The following is a 27,920-nucleotide window of genomic DNA, read 5'->3' on the forward strand; positions in this document are numbered from 1 at the left end:
AAATCCCAGCAACCATATGGTGGCTCACAAACATCTGTAATGAGATCTGATGCCCTCTTCTGGAGTGTCTGAAGACAGCTACAGTGTACTTACATATAAATGAATAAAGCTTAAAAAAAAAAAAAAAAAAAAAAAAAAAAAAAAAAGACCATGGTTCTGTATCTGACTTATGTCCTGGCTTTAGATTGAATGCCACCTGAAAACCATCCTCTCAAATCTGTTCCACTCAAAGTAAAAATCCTGGGTTGGTTAGGAGACTCTATAGTTTTTCAGCCCCATCAGAAATCCAAGAATGACTGATATTAATTGAAAACATAGGAAGCCTAACACAGCTTCCAGAACTTAGCCAATTCGTAGAGGCAGCTGCCTACCTATACGGCCCCAGTAAGTCAGGAAATTGGAGCATCAGTCTTCAGCCTGCAGGCCCAGGATATTCTGACAGACTTTGAAACACAGGAATTACCAAGAACTAGCTTATTCTGTCTTGGCAGAACTAAGCTGTCCTAACCTGTAACTTGTGTCCTCTCAAGAACGTACAGGTCTGCAGCAGAGATTGGCACTTTCTGCCCAGTGGCCACAATGCACAGCCTCACCTGGAGGGGAGATGCCCAGCTGCTTCTTTGAGTCCACGAATGGGGAGCTGTTAGGAGCAGATTTGTCTCAACAAGTGAATAGCATTAAATGTCACATTCTGTGGATTTCTGACGGTTTTCAAAACCAACTATCTATGTAAAGAAATCTGGACTGTTTTCGTTAACTACTCTCAGCTGTTTCTAATTAAAACCTTGAAAACACCCTAACAATAAATTCAGAGCCATAAATTTGCTATTTGGCCCTGAACTCACAGGCTTAAACATCTCATAATAACAGCAATAGAAGAACTGGGTCTAAGCCCTGTGCTTTTAAATTTTTAATATCAACAGAAGAACTTTATACCAATGAAAACTTTAATTTTGCATCAAAATGAATTCTGTACCAAATAAGAACTTATGACTTAAACTTAGTAACAATTATAAAGACTTCTACCAAATGAGATTATGGCTAGGCAACCAATTCTAGCCATTTCCTCCCTGTTCCAGTTATGACCATTTCTAAATTCCCTAGAAAGACAACCTATTATAACCACTTCCAGCCCCAAAGCCCAGGGAACAGGGTCGATGACTCTTCACAACTTCTTCAAGCTGAATATGGGTGTTGAGATATTATGGAGGTAGGGGGTAGGGAAAATAGGATTGATTAGTCTCTGATGTCTGTGTCTTGATTGGATCTGGCTGAAGTCCAGGACATCAGGAGTTCAAGCAGGTCAGTTCATCATGTCTGGCGAGGAAATTCACCAAGGCTGTATATTCTGTAATATATAAATCTCAAAACAAAATTTTAGTATCATCAAGATATAGTTTTGTTTAATTCTCTGGAATCTAGTCCTCTGGGGGTCTTCGTCATATCTGATCCGTAGAACTCTGGAAGGTGTGAAGACCTTATGGCTGCAAGCACCATTTCCCACTGAACCATCTCATCAGCCCCAATGAGTCTTCTTTGTTTGCTTGTTTGTTTTATGAAATAGGCTGAACCAAATGAATTTGCTACTTTTTTTTTTAGATCAAAGTGGCCCAAATAACAGCAATGTCATATGATTCAGCCTAATATTTTGCCTAAACACAGCAATTCTGTTTGGTTTTGGACTGTATGAGGAGGACTCCTTTCGTATGGATTCATGGACTGGCCTTTCATACTCGGTGTTACACTAGCACAGTAAGCCACACTTCAGGTCTCCATCTGTTTCCTACGCTTTATAAAGATTGCTCTGTGTGAATTTTTGGCACTTCTGTATCTCCTGTCAGTGGTGTTTGCATTTCCTTTTTGAGGCCACCAAGAACAATGTTTTTTGTTTGCTTGGTTGCTTGGTTTGGTTTTGAGACAGTCTCCAATAGCCCAGGATGGCTTTGAACTCCTAACCTTCCTGCCTCTGCCTCCCAAGCGCTAGGATGACAGGCTGTGGCAGCACACCTTGCTTGTTTCCCTTCCCTTCCCTCCCCTCCCTTTCCCTCCCCTCCCCTCCCCTCCCCTTCCCTCCCCTCCTCTCCTTTTTCCTTCTCCTCCTTCTTCCTCTCTCTCTGAAAATTTTGGTTTTTTGGTGGTTTTTTTGTTTTTGTTTTTGTTTTTCCCCGAAACAGGGTTTCTCTGTATAGCCCTGGCTGTCCTGGAACTCACTCTGTAGACCAGGCTGGCCTCAAACTCAGAAATCCGCCTGCTGCCTCTGCCTTCCAAGTGCTGGGATTAAAGGTATGCACCACCACCGCCCGCCTACTTCCCACATTTTTTATCTCCTGTCAGTGATATTTGTATGGTCCCATGGGGCTACCATGAACAAGATGTATATATAGCTCACAGACTGGTGGAAGGTTGAATACTACTGTGGAAATAAGGGGTTTAGCACGGGCCTTAGTGAACCTCCTCAACACTCATGTCAGTCAGCACTGCCGTCCAGTTACTCATCTGTTAGTAAGCAGAGCAGATGCTCAGGGTAGAGTCAGCCCTGACATCTGCCACCCAATGCCCTGGCCTCCTGTGAGGCCTTCCCAGGGAAGTGGCTTTTGGTCCCCTCTGCCATTCTCTGCATGGCCCGAAGGGCCGGCCACACAGCACTGAATCCTTCACCCTATTCGAGGCTCAAGGTCTCTGCAAGCTGATGTTCCTGTTTTCAGCTGCACATTTGCAAAAAACTAATAAGAAGGAACAAGTGTTCAAGGCCAGCCTTGGCTACAGAGGGAGCTAGAGGCCAGCCTGGGATACATGAGAAAACCTAAACAGTCCACAGCTGCGCCCCTCGGAACATACCTGATCCAGTCTGATCTTGACTAGAAGCAGGATAGGATGTGGTTGACACTTGGACTGAGAAGAACTCAGCCTCGGAGAGCTCTGGCTGCTCTTCTTCCAAGTTCCAAGGTCCACAGTTCGATTCTCAAGTACTTGTATAGCAGCTCAAAACTGTAACTCTAGTTCCGGGGGAATGCCATGCCCTCCTCTGTGGGCACCAGGCAAGCAAGTGGTGCACGGATGTACTTGTAGGCAAGACATCCATCCATATTAAAATATTTCATGTAAAAGGAGAACCCTAAATAAGTAAGAATGTAGATTGACAACAGATCATTGCCTAGCTATTCAAACAGTTAAGAATATTTGCTAAGCATCTGGTATGTGCCAGGCCCTGAACTAGGGAAACAAGACCAGACCTTACCCTCAAGGTCAGAGGCTAAAAGGAGGAGACAAAAGACAGGAAAGCAACAGTCTGTTGGGAACTATAATAAAGAGCCCAGAGAATTGTTCCATATGACAGAGCTAGGGACTCAGGGGTCAGGGACCGCTTCCTGGGAGCTTTGAGGCCTGGTAGGCGCCCCATAGGTTCCCCAGCACATTCAGGACCCTGAACTAGAGCGCAGACGGGGAACCAGAGCGCCAAGGCCAGACGGCCCCTCTCCGGGCCTCACTCTCCGAGCTAGGCCAGGTTGGGCGGGGCTTTGGCCAGGTGCGCGGCGGCGCTTCGCGGAGTCAGGAAGTGTGTCCTCAGCGGCGACCCGTGCGGCGCTCCCGCGAGACGCTTACCTGCGCCCCAGGTGAGTGCCGAGGGGGGCGGGGGAAGGGCTGAGCGGAGGCGGCTCACCTGGCTGGGCAGGTAAGTCCGGCGCGGGTCCGCGGGGGCGCGGAGCGGTGCAGCCCCGGGTGGGTGACCCTGGAGGCCGCGCCTGGACGGCGGCGGGGCGCGGGCCCTGCTCCTCGGGCCCCGACGTCCACTTCCGGGGTGCGCGGGCCGGGCCGGCGGGAGCCGCCCGAATGGGCCCGGGGCTGGGCGGGCCGGGAGGCCTGGAGTGCTAGGACCGGGCACCGTGCTGTGGAACAGCGTCGGGAGTCGCGGGCCATGGCGCTTGTGACAAACGAGGCCGTGCGTGCCCCGACGGCAGTGCGTACCCTGCCGCCTGGACGCCGCTCCTGCTTGCAGAGGAGAGCGGCTGGGGCTGCACCGTACCCTGCGCTCGAACGGAGCTGATCGCGGCTTGCTGACCATAAGTTTGCTTGGGCAGAGGCTGCTGCAGCCGGCTCGTCCTATGGACGCAGGGAGGAGGGCCCATGGAGAGCCCCCGAGTGTCTGTCTGTCTGAATGTCTGTCTGTCTGTCTGTCTCTGTTTTGCGGGGACTGTCAGAAAGGCGAAGGCAGTGAGAAGTCAGAGAGTTCTGGGGCCACCAGACCCTAAGGCATCACAAATGTCGCCGAGTGAGAGAATACCAAGAGAGTGTCTTCCCAGGCTTTCGCTAAACATGGAGCTCCACCCCCAAACCCCATACCTCCATAGAGGGTTAGAAGGACACTAATCTCTCCCCTTCTGAGAGATGAGGTTTTTCCAGTTTTATCTTATGTCACATTAGTTTATTATTTATTTGTAATTCTACTTAATTAATTTAATATATATTTTGTTTTGCTTTTTGAGACAGGGTCTCATATGGCCCAGGCTAGACTAGAACCCAATATGTAGCCAAGGATGACTTTGAATTCCTAATCATCATGTCTTGTGCTGGGATTACAGACATGGGCCACCTCACTACTCTAAGATGAACCTATTTAAAGATGAGGAAGGTAAGGAAGGTGGAACCAAGAGTCTTGTCCCAGGCCAAAATAGAGGCAAAAGTTGTCCCACTAAATTAAGTGAGCAGTGTCACTGGGTTGGCAGGAGGGATGGACCAGGGACAGTAGTGGGAAAGGAAGGTGTAGATGGATGGTGTGAAGGGACTCTGAGCAAAGCCATACCACAAACAGGAAGGCTGGCTGCTTGGTTGTTTGCGTTTCAGAGAGGGTCTCTCTTGGGTAGCCCAGGCTGATCTTGAACTCAAGGAATCTGCCTGCCTCAGCCGTTCTAGTTCTGGAATTACCTGAGGGAGCCACCAAACCTGGCTTATCCCTGCTCCCTTTCTCTCCTCCTGTCCCTAACTGGAGATGTGGCATGGGGTGACGGGCCCAGCTTACCGCACAGCAAATCCTGTTCCTCCCCAGCCTGCTGACTTCATCTGTCCTCTCTTCTCTGAGCATCAGATTCCAGAAGTGTGCAGTAAATTAATTGTTCACATGGCAGTTGTAAGGACTGAACACTGTGGACCCCCTCTGGCTAGAGCCAGTTTCTAGGCCGTTGGCTGCTGTTTCCCAGGGCTAAGCACAGTTGGATACAAAAGTAAGGAAGAGAAGTCAGCCCTCCACCCTGGGTGGTGGGGAGGGAAACGCTACCCAGCTGGTGTCAGTAACCATGACACTCCTACAGACCACAAAGTGAACGGACGAGTGCAGGTGCAGAGGATGGATGGATGGTAGGACTCCAGATACAAGCCCTCCAAAGGTGCCAGCTCATGGTGGCAGCTTTAACTGGCCCTTTCCTCACAAGGCCACAGATGGGATGTGGTAGTAGAGGAATCCTCTTGAGAACTAGGGAGAGGAGTGTGCTTGTGGAGGCCTGGGGATATAGCTCTATTGGCCGTCACTTAATGTGCATTAGACCTCGGCTATGCATAAACCAGCACTCGTGAAGGCGGGGGAATTGGTGGGTCAGTCTTATTCCCAGCTACACTGTGAGTCTGAGGCCAGCCGGGGACACCTAGGAGCCTATCTTAAGAAACAAGTGTGACTTTGGACAACTTACTTAACCTTTGTGCTTCAGTAGAGTGGAATAATACTGACAAGGCCTTGAGAATTAATAGATTTATTACAGGCAGCATAGTTAAGGTAAGGTAAGCTGCCTACAGTCACTTTCACAAGAGGTGAAGCTACTGGGGTGAGGGGTCTAGTCTGTTTTACCACTTTGTCTGTAGAGTGTAGGGTGCTCAGTATTTGTTAAATGACTGAATGAATTCATGTCCAAACTCACATTTAATCAAATCAGGGCAAACATTTAGTTATCTCCCTCTGGATTGTGAAGAACATTTTGTTTTGTTGTAGTAAGGTCTTGCTATATAGTATGTGTTCATCTCAAAGTCATGATCCTCCTGCCTCAGCCTTCATGGTACTAGGATGACTGCTGTGTGCCACCACATTCAATTGTGAAGAACTTTAAAGTCACTTAATACAATTTGTATACTTTTTAAAAAAAAAAAAAACAGAGCATCAGGGTGGGAGGTGTTCAGAGAGAGATCACCTCCTTCTGTTTATACACTTCTAAAGATGGGGTACCCTCACACAGGCACACGCTGCTCCCTAAGGCAGCTGGTCCCTGCTCTGATCTGCCTAGAGTCTGTCCTTTGTCTGTTCCCCCAGTGGTCTTACCCTACCATAAAGTCACATGGAGTGTGTTTGTGCCGTGATAGGACCTTCCAAACCTGGCCCTGTGCTAGGCCTAGGGCAGGAAGGGGGCTGGGCTGGCCTTCAGGACCATGATAGTTCCTGGGGAGACAGGCTTATCTTGAAACAGTGGCTACAAGGCAAACTCAGTCATCAAGAGATCTCAGCAGAGGAGTACAGAAAGAGGGGCTCCCATTTGGCTAGAGGCCTTGAGGTCCTTGGAGTAGGAAAGCTGAGTGGGCCCCAGAGAAGACTGTAGAGTTTCAGGAAGAAATCCTGTGTCCTCATCCAGCACAACACATATTCCTTGCCTCCCTGTCTCTCCATGAGCTGTCTAGGCACGTGCTGGTTGGCTGGTTTAAATCACCGATGTTCATACTTCAGATATGTGTCCCTCTACCCCTAAGAACCATTGTGTCTGAATCCTAAGCAGTGATACTAGGCTATTCTGTTTCTCATAGAAATATATCTGGGGCTGGATATCTGGTTCAGCTGGCACACCTGAGTTCTAGTACTCAGAAGGTAAAGTCTGGTAGATCTCTAAGTTCAAGGCCACCCCAGTCAGCTTAGCAAGTTCCAGGACAGCTAGGGCTACATAGTGAAGCCCTGTCTCAAATATGTATGTACATATGTACATACATACATACATACATATATACATACATACATAGAGCTGTATGTAAATCCTAACACTTGAGAGGCAGAGGCAGGTGGATCTGACCGCAGACTGTTTTACAGAGTGAATCTATTCCAGGACAGCCAGGGATACACAGAGAAACCCTGTCTTAAAAAAACAAAATAATTATAAAATTAGATAGATATATTACATATAAACATATGATGTTTTCTATTTGCACTGGTTTTCCCCATTTTTCCTCCTGATCTTTGGCCCTGTGCAGACCACACTGGATTTAGATGGCAAGTCTCTGAAGCCAGGCTGTCTCCCCTCTCCTCAAGGTCACATCTCAGTATGTGTTTCAGGCAGGAATACTTCACAGTGTGTCCTTCCTATATTTGATGTCATTTCATCTCACTGTTGGTGACATAGCCTTTGATAGTTTGCTTAAAGCAGCACCTGGGAGATCTCTCTAGCCTTGTGGGGCTTAAATCTGTCACTGGCTGCAGCAAATAGAAGAGGGCAGGGCAGGAGCACTAGTGGCTTCTGCTGTTTGTGGAGGTGGCACTGTTTTGCCCAAGGCATGCAATATATTGTTAATTTGTTGTTTCTGAGACAGGGTTTCTCTGTATGGCCCTGTCTAGCCTGGAACTTACTCTATAGACCAGGCTGGCCTTGAGCTCAGAGATCAACCTCCTGCCTCTGCCTCTTGACTGCTGGGATCAAAGATGTATGCCACCACCGCCAGCCCTAGGCAAACAGTTTATAAGGGCCAGAATGGGAACTAGAAGCTGGATATCCTGGTGTCCACGGCTTTGCTCCCTTCATAGTACTGAAGAGCCCAAAGGACTCAGTGATTAGATCAGTCTACAAGGATAAAGGGTCAGCATCTCAAAACACAGGCTAACGGGCTGGAGAGATGGCTCAGCAGTTAAGAGCCTGGCTGCTCTTCCAGGAGACCTGAGTTCCCTTTCCAGCACCTACATGATGGTTCAAAATGCAGGCTAAGGACAATTACTGCCCAGCAAAGCCTCCGCTGTGGTTAAGGCCCTCCTGCGTACGTATGGGACTGCATCAGCCCTCAGGGTTCCTCAGTGGCTCTTCTGAGAGCAGATGTTCCTTCAGGTCCCACAAGCTTCTTCCTGGGAGGTTTGGGTTGTTTTCAGATAGTACACAGCCCTGGACACACTACACAGACCAGATCGTCCTCCAACTCACAGAGAACATCTGGCTTCCCCCATGCTGGCATTAACATTGCGAGTCACCATGTCACCATGCCTGGCCAGCTTTTGTTTTTTTTTTTTAAATAAGATTTCATAAACTGAGTGGACAATAGTGGAGTACGCCTTTAGTCCCAGCACTTGGGAGGTAGAGACAGGCAGATTTCTGAGTTCGAGGCATGCCTGGTCTACAGAGTGAGTTCTAGGACAGCCAGGGTTACACAGAGAAATCCTGTCTCCAAAAACCAAAACCAAAACCAAAACCAAACCCAAAGATCTCATAAACTGGGCTGGCTAGCCTAGAACTAACTTTGTAGTGCAGGATGACCCAGAACTCTTAGTCCTGTCTCTGTCTCCCACGTGCTAGGTTTTCAGGCAGGTCTTAAGCCGTGGAAGCGTTCCTAGAAAACTGAACCCTCAAGTTCATTTATCATTGCTTTGCCTTGCCTGACTCCTGGCCACGCTCAGCGTTCATCAGCGGAAGAAAGTCATGGGTCCAGGATTCCTAGCAAACAAATCAAAAGATGAATGAAGAACAACGGTACTATTTTAAGAGACTGTTTTCTTCTTTGTTCATTGTTATATATTTTGTGTGCATGTCTGCACTTGAAAGTACACACTTGTGGGACTCTGAGGACAACTTTTGAGAGTTAGTTCTCACCTTCCACCTCTCTGGAGCAGGTCCCTTATATCTGCTGCTACACTGCGCTGTGGTGTGTACCCCAGGCTGACCGGCCTGTGAGGCTTCAGGCAGTTCCCTCTGTCTGCTCTCACCTTAGGAATGCTGGGATTACAGGTGCTCGACACCACATCCGTCTTCGTGGGTGCTTTTACCCACTGAGCCATCTCTCTAGTCTATGAAGATTATTTTTGTGGCAAGGAACCAAAAGTGCTTGACTTTCCCAGGCAAGGTAGTATACTCCTTTAATCCCAGTACTTGAGAAGGAAGTTAGGAGGGCTAGGAGTTTAAGAGTAGTTTGGGCTCCCTAGCATATTTGAGGCCAAACTGACTGCATGACCCTCTTATTTTGATGAAACCTTCCTTCCCTCTCCAAATAGAGAAACCTGTTTGATGGTAAATGTTTTTAGGAGGAAAAATCTAGGAGGAGATGAGAGACCTATTCCTTCCCATATCTGAGAGGAAGGGTATGAAGGAAGGATCGTGGTGATGTTCTTGGCCAGTCAGACAGAAAGGCATCTGTGAGCAGATGTCTTAGTAAGAAGATGGAGCACTTCTCAGAAGCAAGGTCTCTGGAGAGCTTTCCTTGTTTGTGGTAAAATATACGTTAAAATTGCCATTTTAATTTCTATATGCCATTTTTTAGCACACCATCCTGTGGCATTAAATACATCCATGCCATTTCCAGAGCTGTGATACAGCATGATACTGTCTCCAGCTGAAACTGTGTGCTCGCTCAACAAAACTCCATGGTCCTCTTCCTCAGCCCCAGCACCCACCACACCGCCGGTCTCCATCTGTTAAACTGTCAGCTGTGTATATTTCCTATGAGCTAAACAGCAGAGTATTTGTTCTTTCTGTGTAGTGTACTTCATTTAGATTGTCTCCAAAGTTCATCCATGTCTTGTTGTTTTTGTGAGACAAGGATTCACTGTGTAACCCTGGAACTCACAAAGATCCTCCTGCCTTTGCCACCTGAGTGCTGGGATTAAAGGTGTGTGCCATCACTGCCTGACTAAATCCAGGTTGAAACACAAAAGAATGTCATTCTTTTTTTTTTTTTTTTTTTTTGGTTTTGTTTTTTTCCAGACAGGGTTTCTCTGTGTAGCCCTGGCTATCCTGGAACTCACTCTGTAGACCAGGCTGACCTCAAACTCAGAAATCCGCCTGCCTCTTCCTCCCAGAGTGCTGGGATTACAGGCGTGCGCCACCACCACCCGGCTGAATGTCATTCTTTTTAAGGGCTAAATGATATCCCATTTTTCTGAATCCATTTGTTCACTAATGTACTTTTTAAGTTTTTAACCCTTTTTTCTTTTTTAAATGTTTATTTCATGTATGTGAGTACATTATTGCTGTCTTCAGACACACCAGAAGAGGGCATCGGATCCCCATTACAGATGGTTGTGAGCCTCCATGTAGTTGCTGGGAATTGAACTCAGAACTCAGTGCTCTTAACCGTTGAGCCACATCTCCAGCCCTTTTTTCTTTTCTTTTTATTTCAGTGTAATATTTTTATTGATTATTTGTTAATTCACATGATGCACCCTAATCACACTCACTTCCTGGTCCTCCTCCTGTGACCCCCCTGATGCCCAAAAGAAGAAAACCCATAAGTCCAGTGTATGTTGCCCATGTGCTCACTGGCATATGGTCAAACTCCTACTGACCAGGCTCTTAAAGAAAACTGAGTCCTTCCCTTCCTGTTCCCCCCACCCCCCAGAAGCCACCGGTTGTGGAGAGCTGCATGCTAGCATCCTTATCACAATTTTAAGAGTTCTGTCGATTTAAACTTTGGGCCCCAGACTATGTGTGGTGCATAGATATATGTAAGCAAAATGTTCATATACATAAAACAAATCTAAAATATATGTAATGTGTATGAGGCGTGCAGAGCTCTGATTGTTGTGCAGTGTGAGCAGAAGACAAGAATCCCTGGAGCTAGAGTGACAGGTGGCTAGGCTGGCCATGCTCCATCCCCACCTGCATGCTTCAGGTTTGAAGAACTGTTCCGTTTCCCATGATACCAACATCATTTCACATCTCTACTGACACTTGTAATTTTCTATATTTTGTTTTCAATAATAGCCATTCATTGAGAAGTCCAGGAGATTTTAAAGCCTAAGTTAGACCACAAAGAGAACTTTCTCTTTGGGACAAGAAGAGCTCAGCGTTTGCAAGGGATGCTTCCTCCATCCTCCTCACAGGCTTCTCAGGTCAGCCCAGGAGCTTGGCCCTGACCTCCTCCTGGCTTCTCCCCTGCAGGTGCCTGGCTGCAGCAAGCCATGCTCTGAGCCATGCCCAGGCCGGGACAGCCCCGCCCATCATCTGGGCCTCCACGCTTGGGGCCCTGGGAGAGGCCAACAGAGTTATGCCTGGAAACGAATGATGAGCGCTCCCAGCCCCCACCAGGCCGTCGCACGCGGAGGCCAGACCCTAAGGACCCTGGCCACCACGGGCCGGAGAGTATCACCTTCATTTCAGGCTCTGCGGAACCACCCAACGAGCCCCCAACCTGCTGCCTCCTCTGGCGGCCCTGGGGTTGGGACTGGTGTAGGGCTGCCTTCTGCTTCCGCCGCTGCAGGGATTGCGTGCAGCGCTGTGGGGCTTGTGTGCGGGGCTGCAGCCCCTGTTTATCTGCTGGAGACCCCATTGAAGGATCTGCCGAAGCCGCCTGGGCCAAGGAACACAATGGTGTGCCCCCCAGCCCGGACCGTGCACCCCCCAGCCGCCGGGATGGACAGAGGCTCAAGACCAGCATGGGCAGCAGCTTCAGCTACCCTGATGTTAAGCTCAAGGGCATCCCTGTCTACCCCTACCGCCATGCCACCTCCCCAGTCCCTGACGTGGACTCCTGCTGCAAGGAGCCCCTGGCGGAGCCTCCTCCCATGCGGCACAGCTTGCCTAGTACCTTCACCAGCAGCCCCCGTGGCTCGGAGGAGTATTACTCCTTCCATGAATCGGACCTGGACCTGCCCGAGATGGGCAGTGGCTCCATGTCGAGCCGGGAGATCGACGTGCTCATTTTCAAGAAGCTGACAGAGCTGTTCAGTGTACACCAGATTGATGAGCTGGCCAAGTGCACATCGGACACCGTGTTCCTGGAGAAGACCAGCAAGATCTCAGACCTGATCAGCAGCATCACGCAAGACTACCACCTGGATGAGCAAGACGCCGAGGGCCGCCTGGTGCGAGGCATCATCCGCATCAGTACCCGCAAAAGCCGCTCCCGCCCACAGACCTCCGAGGGGCGCTCAGCCCGCTCTCCTGCCCCTGCTGCTGCCCCCGACAGTGGCCATGAGACCATGGTGGGCTCTGGCCTCAGCCAGGACGGTAGGTGGGCCTAAGTAGGGAAGATCCAGCTACAGGAAGGTTGGGCTGGGTCTTCGTGGGCTTCCCCTCAGCTAGCCAGCACTCATGGATCTGTAAGCTCCTTCCCTACCCTATGACTTGACAGAGCAGCTCCCAGGCCTGGCCTGAATAAGGGCCCAAAGCACAAGAATTTGGATAGTCACAGGGAATTCTCTCCAGAATTCCAGAGGCTGAGAAAAGGTCTGTCAGGAGTTCCAGGACAGCCTGGGGTAGAAACCTTCTCTTTAAAATACACACGGGGGTGAGGGGGGTGGGGTGGGGGGTGATCCAAAAAAAAAATACAGAGAAACCCTGTCTCGGGGACACACACACGCAGTCTGGTGGTAGTGGCGCAGGCCCATAATCCCAGCACTCGGAGGCAGAGGCAGGCGGATTTCTGAGTTCGAGGCCAGCCTGGTCTACAGAGTGAGTTCCAGGACAGCCAGGGCTACACAGAGAAAACCTGTCTCGAAAACAAAACAAAAAAACAAAAACAAACGCACGCGCACGCACAAATTTGCACGGCTGATCTGGCCTCATCACATCCCACCTGCCTATGCACACCCTCTTGCTTTAAGCTTCTCTACCCTCTTGTACAGTAAGCACCCTCCTTCACTGAGCTGCAGTAGGGAGAGGGACTGAGCTGTATAAAAGAATATGAAATGATTGTTTATTCATATTTCCTCCCTAGAATTGACAGTGCAGATCTCCCAGGAGACGACCGCAGATGCCATTGCCAGGAAGCTGAGGCCATATGGAGCCCCAGGTGTGGTCCTGACCTGACCAGAGGGTGGGAAACTACACTAGGTGCCCTTCAGATGACCTTCCAGCTTCTTTTGGGGGTGGGTGAGGATGGGATCAGAAATGGAAAAAGGCCCGAGCAACCGTGTACTCACTGCAACCATGGAATCTGGCTGGAATTGAGGTTCCTAGAATACAGCTAGAAGTGATCTGGGGAGTACGGTGGCCAAAGGCCATCCAGCCTGCATCTACAAACTCCCTATATGATTTCTACCGCTGTCCTCTGGGCCTTCACAACCCCTAGGAGCAAGGTCATTACCCTTTTACAGACAACAGCTGGAGTTTAAGCATCAAGAGTGGGTTGCCAGGCTGTTACGGCTGACCAGGCTATAGCCCTGCTCTTTCATCTCAGCAGGCTTCTCCCTGACTATATACAGACCCTGCACGAGCTCCTTCCCCTCTCTGAGCCTCTGCTTCCTCCTCCAACCAGGGTACCCAGCCAGCCAAGACTCATTCCAGGGCACGGACACGGACTCTTCGGGGGCGCCCCTGCTACAGGTGTACTGCTAACCCACTGGCCCAGCAGTCACAGCCTCTCTTGGAAGAAGCATGGCCAGCGGGGGAAGGAAGCAGGACCTGTGTGGAGGCCAGACTGAGCCCAGGCAGTGAGCTCTCTGGCTTCTGCTCTTGTTGAATTACCTTAGCCCACATACATTTCACAGGGCGTGGTGTCCACACCCTTTGCTCTCCAGCAGGACTGACTGCTGACTGGGCCTGCTTCTTCCTGTGGCCTGAAAGCAAAGCCTTGGGAAGCTTCCCAGTTCCATTCCCAGGATACCCTAAGCAATTATGGGAACTAAGTAGGGTGGGTTGGGGACATCATGGCCTCTGCGATTGTGGGCAGTGCCCACTTGCTATACTGATAAGCAGTTCATATTGGGTCTTGGCTATTCTATTAACATGACTCTAGTTGCAAGTACATACACCTGCCTGGTCATCAGAGTTACATAGTCCACCCTGTGTCCGCTGCTGATTGCCACTTTGCATAAGACATAGGCATCCAATCTGGTCCAGCATTGTGAAATACAAGAGTGAGGTAGAAGCAAAGAGACTAGCTTCAGAAAAGAACCATGTACAGGGCCTGGACTGCCCTGTTCCCCCCGCACACACAGTTTCTAGCTACCCTCAGTTATCACCGGCAGCACCCTCGTACCTCTCGTGCTAACACAGCACCCACCGCATCCCACTCTTGCTGGCAACTAGACAGAGCCCGGTGTTTAAGATGTCTGTGCAGCTGGCAACTGGCACCAGACCTAGGAGCTGGGCTCCTGAAGCAGAGGCAGGCTCCCCTGGTTCAGGCACCAGGGCTAGCTTGGTCCAGAGCCCTTAGCTCTTCGTTACAGGGGCTGGGTCTGTACAGAGCTACAGTCACAGCTACAAGTCCACAGCCCACTAGTAAGTCTCAAGTCCGCCTGGGCAGCTCTTCAACCCAGTACCACAAAGACCCACCTTAAAATTTCAGCTAGCCAGGTAGTGGTAGCACATGCCTTTAATCTGAGCACTTAGGAGGCAGAGGCAAGAGGATTTCTGAGTTCAAGGCCAGCCTGGTCTACAGAGTCTACAGGACAGTCAAGGCTACACAGAGAAACCCTGTCTCGGGGGGAAAAAAAAAAAAAAAAAAAAACCAAAACAACAACAAAAAGTTTCAGCTAGCCCAGTGACCACTCCTTTCCTAGCTTCTTCCTTGCAGCCCTTGTTTACCGTCTCTAGGCATCCTCCGGGAAGTGGTAACTACCATTTATCTAGTTTCCTAATGGACACACTCACCAGGACCCAGGTAGAGCTGCAGCAGTCACACTGGTCTCTTCTCTTGGGTGCTGTTGTATAATCCGGGTTGGGGCATGAATAAAATAACCAGGCGGTGTCTATACTGCTGCCTAGCATGTGTGTGAGCTTCTAGCTTTGATCTCCAGCACCACAATAAGGGGCATGATGTAATCCCACCAAGAATACTAATAAGGATTGCTGAATTCAATGCTAACCAGGATATATACCAACACCTACCTCAAAAGGGAAGGAGGGGCGCAGGGACTGGCTTGCTAGTTCAGAGCACTTGTTCTTACAGAGGACGGTCTTGGTTCTCAGCACCCCATGGTGGCTCACAACCATCCCTAACTACAAAACTATTCTGTGAAGTAGTTTGCATTTCCAGAATAAGTTCTATCAAAACAGCTGTGTAGTTAACTTTTCTGTGCACTGGCCCCACCCCTTTGGTGGAAGCACATGCTCCACGGGCCAGATGTGGAGCACAGGTACCTCCCTGACGCTTCACTCTGTGTAGCTCTGAGAACAGATGAAGACAAACCACGGGGCTATCCCCTCCACCCACGCCTGGCAGCGTCACCCGGGCTTGATTACTCTCCGGGCTTTGGCACAGTCCAGTCTGAATACTTAATTCTGGACCTTGGCTCCTGATGGGAATCTGTAGCCAGGAAAACTCACCTTCGCTCAGAAGCACACGTGAGGTAAGGTGGCTCGGTGGGCAGGCACTTGTGCACCACTATGTAAGTTGAAACTCAAATCCTTTGTCATAGTCCTCCCTAAAGTCATAGGAGAAACTGAGATCCAGAGTCAAACACCAGCCCTAGCAGGGTGAATGCTACACAGCAACTCAGCTAGAAGCCAAAATCCCAGCTCCCAGAGCAGCCATGGAGGGTCTAGGTGGGGACACAGGTGGAAGAGGGTAAAGTTTTAATGTGTGACAGGACAATGGCAAGGACAATACCCCGAAGACCCAGCCCTTCTCCAGCCAATCCTTAGAGCCCACACCTGGGCAGTGCTGTGCCTGCCCAGCCTTAAGGTTCCCAGGTCCCAGGGAAGGAAGTTGAGAGGCTAGGAGCTCAACTGCAAGAGGTCAGGAAGGCGCGCACAGGAGCTAGTTGAATTTGGCCTTGGAGAAGTCCATCTCTGGGTGCTGATCCATGAACCTGGAGGCACAAGGAGAAGCTTGGTCTCAGTTATCTGCCTCAGCCCTGAGCTGCCCTCTTTCCTGACACCAAGCCCGACCTCCTCAGAACCCTGAAAAACCCAGAGGCACGCCTGCCTGCAATTGAGTCCTAAGGCCTGAAGGGCAAGCACCAGCGACGGCCCTGGGTTCCAGCAGGTGGCAGTGACTGCCGGTCACTTATGGCTTCCTGCACTTTTTTTCTTTTTCTCTCTCTCTCTCTCTCTCTTTTTTTTTTTTTTTTTTTGTTTTTTTTCCAAGACTGGGTTTCTCCGTGTAGCCCTGGCTGTCCTGGAACTCACTCTATAGACCAGGCTGGCCTCAAACTCAGAAACCTGCAGAAACCCGCCTGCCTCTGCCTCCCAGAGTGCTGGGATCACAGGTGTGCACCACCACCGCCCGGCTTGCTTCCTACTCTTAGACAGCCTAGTCTGTCCTGCAGTGACAGTACCAAATGGCCAGGGCAGGCAAGCCCAGGCAGAAGCACGAACGTCTCTAGTGGGCAGGGCAGTCGAGTCCCATTTAGTGGCGCACTGCTGTCACCCAGGTCTAAGCCCCCAGCCCCCTCCCCATCCCTGAGGTGCTTACTTCTTCAGGATTTCCTGTTTCTTCTGCTCATCAGAGGTGGGCAAGCCCATGGACTTCTGCCTCTGGTCATACATCATCTTTTCCACCATGCTGCGAGTCTCACTGTCCAGGTCTGACAGCTAGGGACAGACAGGGAAAGGAATGTGTACAGCACTGGCCTGCCTACCCCCCTGGAGCTACACAGAAAAGCTTCCCTGGCCAACTGGGGCTCACCTTGGAGTTCTCAGGGTTAATCTTCTTGGTATTGATTTCGGGGTCACTGGTAACCAAGCGGTTCCACCATTCCATCTTATTGATCTGAGAAGGAGGAGGAAGAACCACTCTGACCTAGGAATTACAGCTCAACCCTTTTAGAGCTAAACTCCTTCCCATCCACATCTTGTATCCAAGGCCCATGCAGGCCTGTGCTGGGACCAGGGGTACAGAAGATTCAGGCCTCTGCCCGCCCAGCAGCTGGGGACAACACAGAGGCCAACAGTTGCAAATCAAACAACTGGGGCAAGAAAACAGCTGGAATGGGAAACTGGAGTAACAACTGGGCCGGCCTTAAGGCATAGCAAGTAAAGGAAGGAAGAAAAAAGAGCAGAGACTAAGAAAGGAGATGCTGGCAAGGAGGACAAGTGCAGGGCAGAGGCCAGCGAGCTGCAGCCAAGAGGCCGCACAGGCTACCGTCCGCCCCGGGGAAGTGTCCGTCCACGGGCCCTCTGCCCTTTCCAGACACCACCTTTATTCACCCCAGGAGTAAATATCCCACCTCTGGGAAAGCAGAGTGGGAGACATGAGGGCTCTCTGGGGGCAGACTGCTCTACATGCTGTTCGCTGTTAGAACAGTGCCCAGCACAGCAGGTGTCCAGGCATCTGGAACAGAACCCACGTGCAAGCTGATGGAAAGGAACGGGCGTGGGTACAGGACTACTCAACCCCGACTCTGCCCATCATACGCCAAGTGAGGTACACAGGTAAACCGTAGCTGTTTCCTGACTAGAAAGAGCAGAGTGAGGAATAAGCCCACAAGGCCTGCAGCAGGCAGTGGGAGCCAGCACCCAGGCCAGGACGGGCTGCCCGTACCTTCTCCAGATGCACTGTCACCACCTTGCCGTCCTCGATGAGCCACGAGCTCTCTTCCACCTTTACTTCATTGTAGAGTTCTCCATCAATCACTGGTGGTTGCCCTTTGAGGCCCACCCGGAGATGCCGCCGCTGGACTTCCACCACCACATCCTTTCCTTTCAGCCGGAAGCTGACTCGGAAGGGCACCGCCAGATCCAGCTCTGACAGGGTCTGGGTCCAGCGGTAGTTGGGCAGGTCCGCCCCATTGCCTAGGTTGGGCTTCAACTTTCCTTTGTCCTTCTCATCTTCCTCGTCTTCTTCCTCCTCAGCTTCCTGCTCAGTCAGGGAAGCTCAGTGATTCACCCGACAGAGCAGACTCCCACCAGGCCAGGCCTAGAACTGCCGCTGGACATGCCAACCACAGGCAGGCAGGCTGGGCGTGGCAGGCCTACACCTTGGGCCACTGGGGAACCACAGGTCCCCACAGGTCTCTGCTAGAGGGCTCAAACTATACCATGTGACAGAGGCCGCAGCTGAGCCACTGCCCCTCAGCCCACCCTTCACGGTGCCTGCTGACTCGGGAGCATTTTAATAAATGTTTCAAGTATATGAGTATTTTGCACTATGTCATACCCGGTATCCAGAGTTCAGAAGAACCCCCTAGAACTGGAGTTAGAGACCATTGTGAGCCAACACATGGGTGCTGAGAACCAAACCTGGGTCCTTTGCAAAAGCAACAAGTGCTCCTAACCACTGATCCATCTTTTCAGCCCACTTGTGGGTTTTCTTGTCCCAAGACTCAAGACTAAGGCCAGTAGGGTTATCAAAAAGTATTATTATTATTGCTACCATAGCCCTGGCCATCCTGGAACTCAGAGATCCACCTGGCTCTAGCTCCTGAGTGCTGGGATCAAGGCGTGTCACTATGCCTAGGCTATAAGAAAATATTGTTTTAATTTCTATTGAGATAGGTTCTCACTATACAGTACAAATTTGCATCAGTCTTTTTGCCTCAGCCCACCAAGTGCTCAGATCATCATCATCATGACAATGTGATCAATTAATTAATGGTTAATATGATTATCATAGCCACCGTACACAGTAGGCTCTGTTCTACTTCCCTCCATGTCTCTGGGTGGGGCTTTGCCATATGGAAGGGTCCCCAGACTGGGCACAGGGGAGGGAGGAGGGAATTCTGCAGAAGGGCGGAAGCTGCTGCCAGGCCGGTTCCCCTCTCACCTGCTTCCCCGGCGACTCGAGACTGCCGTTCTTGAGCGGGTCCTCCTGATTCTCTGCGTCCTTCTTCTGTGGCAGGGGACACACAGTTGCAACAAAGCCCTACTTCCCGGGCCAATGCAGTCAGGGTGGGGCGGAGGAGGGGCGCCCAGCCTCACCTGGTCAATCTCCAGCTGCAGCCTCTCTGCCTCCTCGTCAGTCAGCTCCTTGATCTGTGGCCCAGGGGTCTCTGCCTTGGCCTCCTTGGCGAGCCTGGCTGCCCGCTCTGCCTTCTCCCGACGCTCAGTCTCCTGCCGAGCTCGCTTCTCTCTCCGGGTCTTCTGTGCCAGCTGGTTGTGGTGGTTAAAAGTCTGCGTGATAAGCTAAGGAGGACAGAAGGCATCCGAGCAGGGACAGCGTCTTAAAGCCTAGGGACAGAACACTACCCACCCCAGTGTTACAGCTGCACATTGGTGAGGCTGTGCTCCTGGGGGTTTCTGTGCCCAGCAGAACTCAAGCTCGCCCCCCTCCCATGCCCCCAGGAAGCCTTCCCTGAGTACCCAGGTCCATACTTCCTGTTCCCCGACTGCCTCTTTTCTTGCCTACATCCATCTTGGGCACATAGCCCCAGATGGCAGCACTTAAATCCACAGTCAGAACCAGCAGGCTAGACCCCTCCCAAGGGGAGAGCTGGTTTCATCTGTAACTCAGGAGCCTGGTTTCAGGTTCTTCACACCCACTGAGCAAGCTCCCGTGCTTTGACTGCACAGCCCCTGTCCCGGGTCTGGAGTTGGACCCTGAGCTATCTCTCTAAATGCAGCCAGGGCCTATGCTGTTGTCACTAGAATGAGGTTTTTGCCTTATTCACTGGCCAGTCTCCAGAACCAGCAAAAATGTCTCAAGTTTCACCTTCAGCTGACTCTGAACAGACTTAGAAAATGCAACTTTGTAGCTTCCCACACTTGAAACAGAGCCCACACCTCACGTGACCAGTGCTCAATAAACCGTCTTCCAAGCACCTCTGTACCTAGGCTGCAGGGAGGACAAAGTCACGGAAGTCACCCACTGGCTTCCTGCACCCAAGCTTCTGCCAAACGCCCCAGACTCTCATTCACCTGTGACCCTTCCACCCGTCACTCCCACCCCGACAGCTGCACACTGTAATGGTAAAAGACACCCAAGTGCCAGCAATAAGGGGAATGAATGACGGGAGTGAGGGAAAAGAAACACCCAGGCATCTGCTGTAGAGAGAATCAGCGTCAGGAAGCACTGCAGCTGAGGCTGCCCCACCACAGAGCCTTGTCCCCAGCTTGTAATCAAGGGGACCTTGAACTCAAGCCATCTGACAATTGGTGGCCAACGAGGGGCAGGAACAAGGGCCCTCCCCTCTTCCAGTCCCATAAATCATGTCACAACTCACTCATCCTATTACTTCCTAGTCATGGAGGTTAAGAGAGGGCAGAGAAGAGCTACAGGGCAAAGTCAAGGCCAGCTAGAGCAGCCTCTGACCCTTCTCAGACCCCTCCCACCAAAGGACACACCAGCAGTGGCCTGGGCAGACGCTGGAGGTCCTGGAGCCGAGCTCTGGTTCTGACACACTGCAGGAGCTGCACACTGGGAGGTGGGAAAGGGTGAGGTATTCTGGGCCTGGTGGGTGAGCACAGCGAGCTGACAGGACAGGAATGGTCCCACCAGTCTAGCAGGTCAGACCACAGAGCCACTTAAACCAACCCAAAGGCACAAGAACAGACCCTGACCACACCCAGGGTCAGCAACACATTCAAGCAGTAACAATGGGGGAATTTTGTCTAGTCAGGGACATTCCAGGATGGGTCCCGTTGATTCTGTCTTCTAGCCCTACTGGCAGACCAGGCCTCTGCCCTTTCTCAGCTTGTAAACTGCCGCAAGCCCCCAGCTAGGACACAAACCCCTGAGTTGGGGTGGGAGAATACAGAGGTGGCAGCCTTGGCAGCACAGCCCACTCCTCCGCCCACAGCCCGCGACACTCAGGCTCCGCCCAGGTCCTTCCGTCTGGCCTGCCCCTTGCTGACTCTGACTCTTCTTGCTCAGCCCTTAAAGTCAGACCTACTTTATGCATAGTGCATTGGTACTCACCCCTGGTTGGTTGGGTGGTTGGGTGGTTGGGCGGGTGGGTGTGCGCGCGCGCACACACACACACACGCACACGCAGATAACTGCCCTGGAACTCACTATATAAGCCGCAGCGCGCACACAAACACATGTGCACACGCACAAAATAAATAACATTTAAGAGCAAAGAACTGGGTTGTGAACTAGACATGGTTGTGCATGTCTGCCATCTAACAACTGGGTCAATGAAACCTGTTCTCAAAAATAATTTCTAGCCAGGCGTGGTGGTGCACACCTGTAATCCCAGCACTTGGGAGGCAGAGGCAGGAGGATTTCTGAGTTCGAGGCCAGCCTGGTCTACAGAGTGAGTTCCAGGACAGCCAGGGCTACACAGAGAAACCCTGTCCCAAAAAAAAAAAAAAAAAAAAAAAAAGTAAAAAAATAATAATTTCTAAAAAGCTCGGCATGAAGCTGAGTGTGGTAGCACACACCTTTACCCCCAGACTAAGCAGGCAGGTCTCAAAACCAAGAGCTCTGCCTCTGCCTCCTGAGTGCTTCCAAGTATCTTTTACAATAAAACTGAAAATTCAGAGTACAGGAAAAGCACTCCCACAAGCTCAGTCAGTCCAAAGAGTTCTTTTCTGAATTTGAGTAAGTATTGGACCTAAAGGCTATGGCAAAGGACTGGGCTTTTTAACATCTTTTGATGGGCACTTGGGAGGCAGAAGAAGGTAGAATAATGTTATCAGGATCACAGGTGTGTGCAAGCAAGTCTTCCCAATTTTGCCCAGAATCGGAACTATTGAGAGTGGTGATTCTATTTTTATACTTGAGGAGCCGCCCTGACATTGCCACCGACTGTGGCCAGGGATTCCAACCTCTGCACATCTTTGAACAGTTAGTTCCTGTTGTTCCTACCTCTTTTTATACCTCATGCAGGCCTAAGCCATACTCCTGCCTAAGCCTCCCCGGGAACCGTATGTAGCGCCACACACACATTTCCTGTTTTGTTTTGTTCTCCCATGGGAACCATTTTAATGAGTCTGAGGCAGGAGCTCACTGTGACTTGGGGAAAGAGGTAGTAGAGTTGTCTGACACAGGGTCTAATGAATATAATATACCGCAGGTTGACCATATAGCCAAGGGTGACCCAAACTCCTAATCTTGTGTAACTTCCTCCTATGTGCTGAGATTACAGGCCTGAGGCATTATTGTGCCTGTTAATTTTTTAACTTTTGCTTTCTTTTTTTGAGATGGGAATCTCGTACTGTAGCTCAGGGTGGCCTCGAGACTTTGCAGAGTAGAAAGTAAAACGTCCCTGAGCCAATGTCCTCTTCCATAAACTGGGACAGCTGACTTCATTACACTGGTCAGGAACCACAGGAAAGAAACTCACGGGAAAAGGACCGAGGGGGCGGAGGTCACGACAGTCCCTCCCCCAGCCCCATCTGCTCAGGCCTGGGAAGGCCAGTGGGCTTTCCAGACCCGCCGAAGGAAAAGGGGTCCCCAGGACTCACCTTCTCTGCCATCCCCTCTTCTCCTCCAATAAAAAAGTCTGTTTTGCGTCGAAGGAAGCTGAAGAAGGTGTTCACAAGCTGAAAGACAAGAGGAAGAGGCTGAGGCCCCGGGGCTCAGGGTGGGGGCCTCAACTCCAGACAGCTCCCCAGATGGGGGAATCTGAACTTGAGCATTTACTCTGCACCTCCCACCTGAGCAGCAGCCTGCCTGCCTCCCGCCCGCCCGCCCGCCCGCCCGCCCGCCGCCTGCAGTCTGCCCATCTTCTGTGTGTGTACGCTCCGTCCCCCCACAGTGGTGCTGGACGCACCAGACACAACATCTGTGATCTGAAATGCCTGGACCAAGCTTTCCTCACCAGACAGAAAAGCCAAAGGGCCCACAGAGACAGCTCAGTGTCCCGCTGCCCAGAATCAGTGTAAGGAAAGGACGACTCCTGAAAGCTGTCATTCACACATAAGCCGCAGCGCGCGGCTCTTTAAGAGCAAAGAACTGGGTTGTGAACTAGACATGGTTGTGCATGTCTGCCATCTTAACAACTGGGTCAATGAAACCTGTTCTCAAAAATAATTTCTAGCCAGGCGAGGTGGTGCACACCTGTAATCCCAGCACTTGGGAGGCAGAGGCAGGTGGATTTCTGAGTTAGAGGCCAGCCTGGTCTACAGAGTGAGTTCCAGGACAGTCAGGGCTACACAGAGAAACCCTGTCTCAAAAAAAAAAAAAAAAAAAAAAAAAAGTAAAAAAATAATAATTTCTAAAAAGCTCGGCATGAAGCTGAGTGTGGTGGCACACACCTTTACCCCCAGACTAAGGAGGCAGAGGCAGGCAGGTCACAGTTCCAGACAGCTGATCTACTGACCCAATTCCAGGGCAGCCAGGACTACACAAAGAAACCCCACCTCAAAGAGAAAATAAAGGGGCTGCTAGGCATGGTGTCCTTCCTCTCAAGCACACAAGAGGGGCAGGAGGACTCCAAGTTCAAGAACAGCCTGAACCATCAAGAGCACAGAAGGACGGACATATGGCACACACTTTAAATCCAGCATTTGGAAGGCAGGTGGGAATCTCTGTGAGTTCCATGTTGACAAGGGATAGTAAGATCCTGTCTCAAACAACAAAGTGTGGCAGATGTCTATAATGCCAGCATGATGAGGCTAAGGCAGGAGGATCAGAGTTCGAGGCCAGCCTTAGCTACAGGGCCAATCTCAGGCATACTGAGTTATGGTATCATTCCACAAAAACAAGGAAGCAGCTGAGATAGCTCGGTGGCACCCACCAATGTCCTAGTCCCAGAATCCGCACAGCAGAAGCAAAGAACCACTCTTTCAACCTCCCTGCCCCCGGGTAGAGTGCTCGCGTGGCACGCTGGAAGCCACGGTCTCCCAGCAACTCATAAAAACAAGTACAATGGGGATGCCTATAATCCTAGCACTTAAAGGGAAGGGACTTGGGGGACAAGAGATTCCATCTCATGGCAGAAACAATCCTAGCTAAGTAACTAGCAGTTAGGACTGGTGGACCCAAGGCTAAGCGGGGTGACCCTTAGGGGATGATGTGCTCTGCTAGGGACCTGCTATAGATGGTCCGAACTCTGCAGGACTTATCCTCAGGCCTTATTCGGATCAAATGAAACAACAGAGGCCTGGCCTGCCAGCCCTCAGGTTAGGACCAGAGTGGTGACTGAACCATGATGGGCTAGCTCTTCTTGCTCATCTAGCCTCATGGTACCAGGAACACACAGACACATAGAGACACACACACACAGAGACACAGACACACAGAAACAGACACACAGACAGACACACAGACACACACACAGACACACAAACACACACAGAGACACACACACATAGAGACACAGACACAGACAGACAGACAGACAGACACACACACACACACACAGTTAGGCAAACATTCACGGGTAAAGCAAAAAAAAAAAAAAAAGGAGAAAAGAAGCTCTTAATAGGTACAGACAGACAGACGCCTACAAAGGCCAGAGTAGGGTGCTAGGAATCAAACTCGGGTCCTCTAGAAGAGAAGAAGGACGTGCTCTCAAGTTAGCCATCTATCAAGTCAGCCGTCTCTCAGAGCTGTTGCTTTCCAGACAGGGTCTTACTGGAGAGTCCAGACTGGCCTCAAACTCCCAGGACCCACCTGCCTTTGCCTTCCAAGTGTTGGAATTCAAAGTGTGCATTACCTCACCTAATTTTTTGAATGAGAACGGTAACTGAGTGTGGTGGCACAGGCCTAGAATCCAAATGCTGAGAGGCGGCTGAGGCAGGATCGTGGATTTACAGTCAGCCCTCAGCTATGCAGTAGGACCTGTCTCATTTCCCCAGAGAAGTGCTAGCTTAGTTATTTATCCCTGTGCTGTGATTGAAAAAAAAAGCAAGCAAAAATAAAAAAAGCAAAAAAACCCCATCAAAAAAACAAAAAAAAACAACCAACAGCAAAACCCATAAGACCTGAGAAAAGCACTTAAGGGGGTAAATGTTTACTTCATAGTTTCAGGCTCTGCCCATCACAGTGGGAAAGGAAGAAGCAAAAGCTTCAGAAGAGGGGACAACGAGCGCCTGAGCTGAGTGTTTGAGGACGCAAAACCCTGGGAAAAAGCACAAGCCAGTGCCGGCCCCAGTGAGCACAATCACTCCTGTTTGCCCCAGCGAGTGGCTCTGAGTCTGCAGCCAGAACTTATCCTAATGGGTACAATCCCTACGTCTAGACACTTTAAATTCACTGAAACACAGTGAATTCATCCCAGAAACTTTTGTATTGAGTCTTCTTAGGGACACAAAGACAAGAAAGTTCACATCTGCAGATTAGACGCACTCTCCCACTTCAAGAGATTTAGAAGTCCTTGATTAACACAGACACCTAAAGAAAAAGACTTAGCCTGTGTAGCGACCAGTTTTATGCCAACTTGACACAAGCTAAAGTCATTGGAGAGGAGAGAACTTCAATTAAGAAAATGCCTCAATAAAAATCAGGCTGTAGCCAGGTGGTGGTGGCATACGCCTCTAATCCCAGCACTCCGGGAGGCAGAGGCAGGCGGATTTCTGAGTTCGAGGCCAGCTTGGTCTACAGAGTTCCAGGACAGACAGGGCTACACAGAAAAATCCTGTGGGGGTTGGGGGGAGAAATCAGGCTGTAGGCAAGCCTCTAGGGCTTAAGGAGTGACTGATGGGTGAACACAGACTATAGGGGGTGGAGCCATCCCTGGGCTGATGGTCCTGGGTTCTGAAAGAAAGGTTAAGCAAGTCAATAAGCAATGGTGCCCGTGGCCTCTGCATCAGCTCCTGCCTCCAGTTCTGGCCCGCACTGTTTTCGATGATGACCTGTGTTATGGACTTGGGAGTGAAATAAAGCCTTCCCTCACCAAGGTGCTCGTGTTTCACCACGGCAACAGTCACTCTAACAAAGAGTGATGGAAAGCTAACTGAAAACCCGTCCCCAGTGAGAGATGGCAGGAGCCTATCTCCTCGGGGATTTGGGGTCTAGCTTTGGGTAAACCTGTCACTCTCTGACCCTCGAGAGCTTGTAGTATGGAGTATCTGTGAAGACTGCCAAAGACTTCTCCCCCTCTCCCAGGATTTCTGTTAAGAAAAAAAAGGTAAAAAAATAATGTAACAGCACCTGTGCAAACTCATCTTTGTGGCTGATAAGCTACACATCCACTGTGTGAACTAGGTCTAGTCACTCAACATCACCCAAGGGTTATTTGGGCGTTTTTATATCTGTGGGTCTTACTACATATCTCTGATTGTCTCAGGACTTGCTATATAGACCAAGCTAGCCATTCTTTTTTGTTGGTGTTTTTTTTTTTTTTTTTTTGCTTGTTTTGTTTTTCGGATTTGGTTTTTTCGAGACAGGGTTTCTCTGTATAGCTCTGGCTGTCCTGGAACTCACTCTGTAGACCAGGCTGGCCTCGAACTCAGAAATCCGCCTGCCTCTGCCTCCCAAGTGCTGGGATTAACGGCGTACGCCACCACCGCCCGGCAGGATCCTGTCTCATTATGTATCTGGTACACGATAATGCTTAAGATGCCAGGCAGGGTGGCCCACATCCAAGTTCCCGAACTTGGAAGACAAGAGGAAGAAGGATGACCCTGAATTGGAAGTCACTTGGTCTATATTGCAAATTCTAGGCAAGCCAGGGATACAGAGCAAGACCCTGACCCAAAAAAGAAAAAAAAAAAAAAAAAACAACCAGAAACTGGTATTCCTAGGTATACCTAGCTCACAAACTAGGTAACTGAGGCTAGACCAGGAGGAAGCTTAACTTACAGGTCTCCAATTCACTTCCTCAGTCTGTATACTTTCAAGTAAAATGAGACCACGTGCTAACCTCGCCCTGGCTCTCACTACCCTACACAGTATGATTGGCAGGCTCCACTTGAGGTAAGATCCAGATTACATCTACAAGAGTCGGCTCAGGGATGCTCTAGAGGATAACCACCATCAAGGATGCTCTAAACAGTAACCATTAAAATGAAAGTAGAAAACACCCGTGGAGCGCAGAGTGGGTGCGGAAGCTCTGGGGTCACTCTGCGACAACGAAAATTGCTCTTGGGGGCTAGGTGCTGGGCGCGGACGGCGTTGGAGCGAGCCTTCACCCGCGGGGTGGGCAGACCGGAAGCTGGGGCGCGGGGACCCGGGGACCCGCGCGGCCGGGGTGGGGGAGGTCTCGGCCGTCCGCGGAGAAGGGCTGCGGCGCGGGCCACGTCGTTTACCTCCTGCACGCCGCCCTCGTGCTGCTGCGCCATGGCCAGCAGCATGCCGTCGAAGCGCTCCTCCTCCTGCTCCCCTCCCATCGTGCTGCGCTCCGAGCTCCGCACTCGCGCTCTGCGATGCCCGCGCTCGGTACGGTTCGCTCGGGCCCAACCGTTCCCCTCGCTAGCCTTCCGCAGCGGAGCCGGAAACACGCACGGGCCCGGCCGTGCGGGTCCGCCCTTCCCGGCTTTCTTCCCGCCTCCCTGCCCATCGATGCCCATTGAGCTCCCGGAACACAACCCGCTTCGCCGGTCATTGGCTAACCCGAGGAGCAAATCAGCAGGCGCGGGCCCAAAGTAGTGGGCGGGACTCGAGGCCGCAGAGTTTGGCTTGAGTTGCTATGGTCACCAGATACCTGGGAGCTTTCTAGAAAGCTCTGAGCGCACATCTTAATAGGGCTGGAAGTTTTGATCAAGTGGTACCGTTAATCTTTTCCTCCTACAAGCCGCAGGTGAGACTCGGGAAGAAAGCACTCGCTAAAAGGACAACCTACAACATCTTACTACACTAGACTTTTAAAAAAAGCACAAAACTGTAGGTTGCATAGAACGGCTTTACAAACTGCACTTGGATTAATACTCTTTCATTACTGTCTGGAAATCCTTAGTTTTTCTGTTTTTTGTTTTGTCGTTGCTGTTGGTAGCAGAAGTGATGGTTTGTTTGGTTGAGACAAGCCTGGTATCTCCAGGACAAAGAAAAATTTGTACTCCTGGTCTGCCTGCCTTTACCTCCAAGCACTGAGATCACAGGCTTATATCGCTTGA

General features: G+C 50.6%; 2 protein-coding genes and 1 pseudogene across 2 annotated transcripts; 1 reads left to right on the plus strand and 2 right to left on the minus strand.

Moving 5' to 3' along the window:
• Positions 1 to 2,098: 2,098 nt before the first annotated feature.
• On the minus strand, positions 2,099 to 4,339 carry LOC127681423 (uncharacterized; annotated as a pseudogene).
• On the plus strand, positions 3,415 to 14,581 carry Kdf1 (keratinocyte differentiation factor 1). The gene is made up of 4 exons (XM_052177651.1): positions 3,415 to 3,614; positions 11,097 to 12,164; positions 12,874 to 12,948; positions 13,414 to 14,581. The coding sequence occupies exons 2-4, from the start codon at positions 11,129 to 11,131 to the stop codon at positions 13,491 to 13,493; spliced, it is 1,191 nt and encodes a 396-aa protein (XP_052033611.1). The 5' UTR covers positions 3,415 to 3,614; positions 11,097 to 11,128; the 3' UTR covers positions 13,494 to 14,581.
• A 1,076-nt stretch (positions 14,582 to 15,657) lies between these two features.
• Positions 15,658 to 27,314, minus strand: Nudc (nuclear distribution C, dynein complex regulator). The gene is made up of 8 exons (XM_052177652.1): positions 27,117 to 27,314; positions 22,389 to 22,466; positions 18,960 to 19,163; positions 18,805 to 18,870; positions 17,584 to 17,898; positions 16,729 to 16,812; positions 16,516 to 16,634; positions 15,658 to 15,910 (listed from the first exon to the last, which is right to left on the minus strand). Exons 1-8 carry the CDS (start codon positions 27,195 to 27,197, stop codon positions 15,859 to 15,861), a joined length of 999 nt encoding a protein of 332 aa, XP_052033612.1. The 5' UTR covers positions 27,198 to 27,314; the 3' UTR covers positions 15,658 to 15,858.
• Positions 27,315 to 27,920: the final 606 nt, after the last annotated feature.

This window comes from Apodemus sylvaticus, chromosome 3 (assembly GCF_947179515.1).
Source record: "Apodemus sylvaticus chromosome 3, mApoSyl1.1, whole genome shotgun sequence".
Taxonomy (NCBI): Eukaryota; Metazoa; Chordata; class Mammalia; order Rodentia; family Muridae; genus Apodemus; species Apodemus sylvaticus.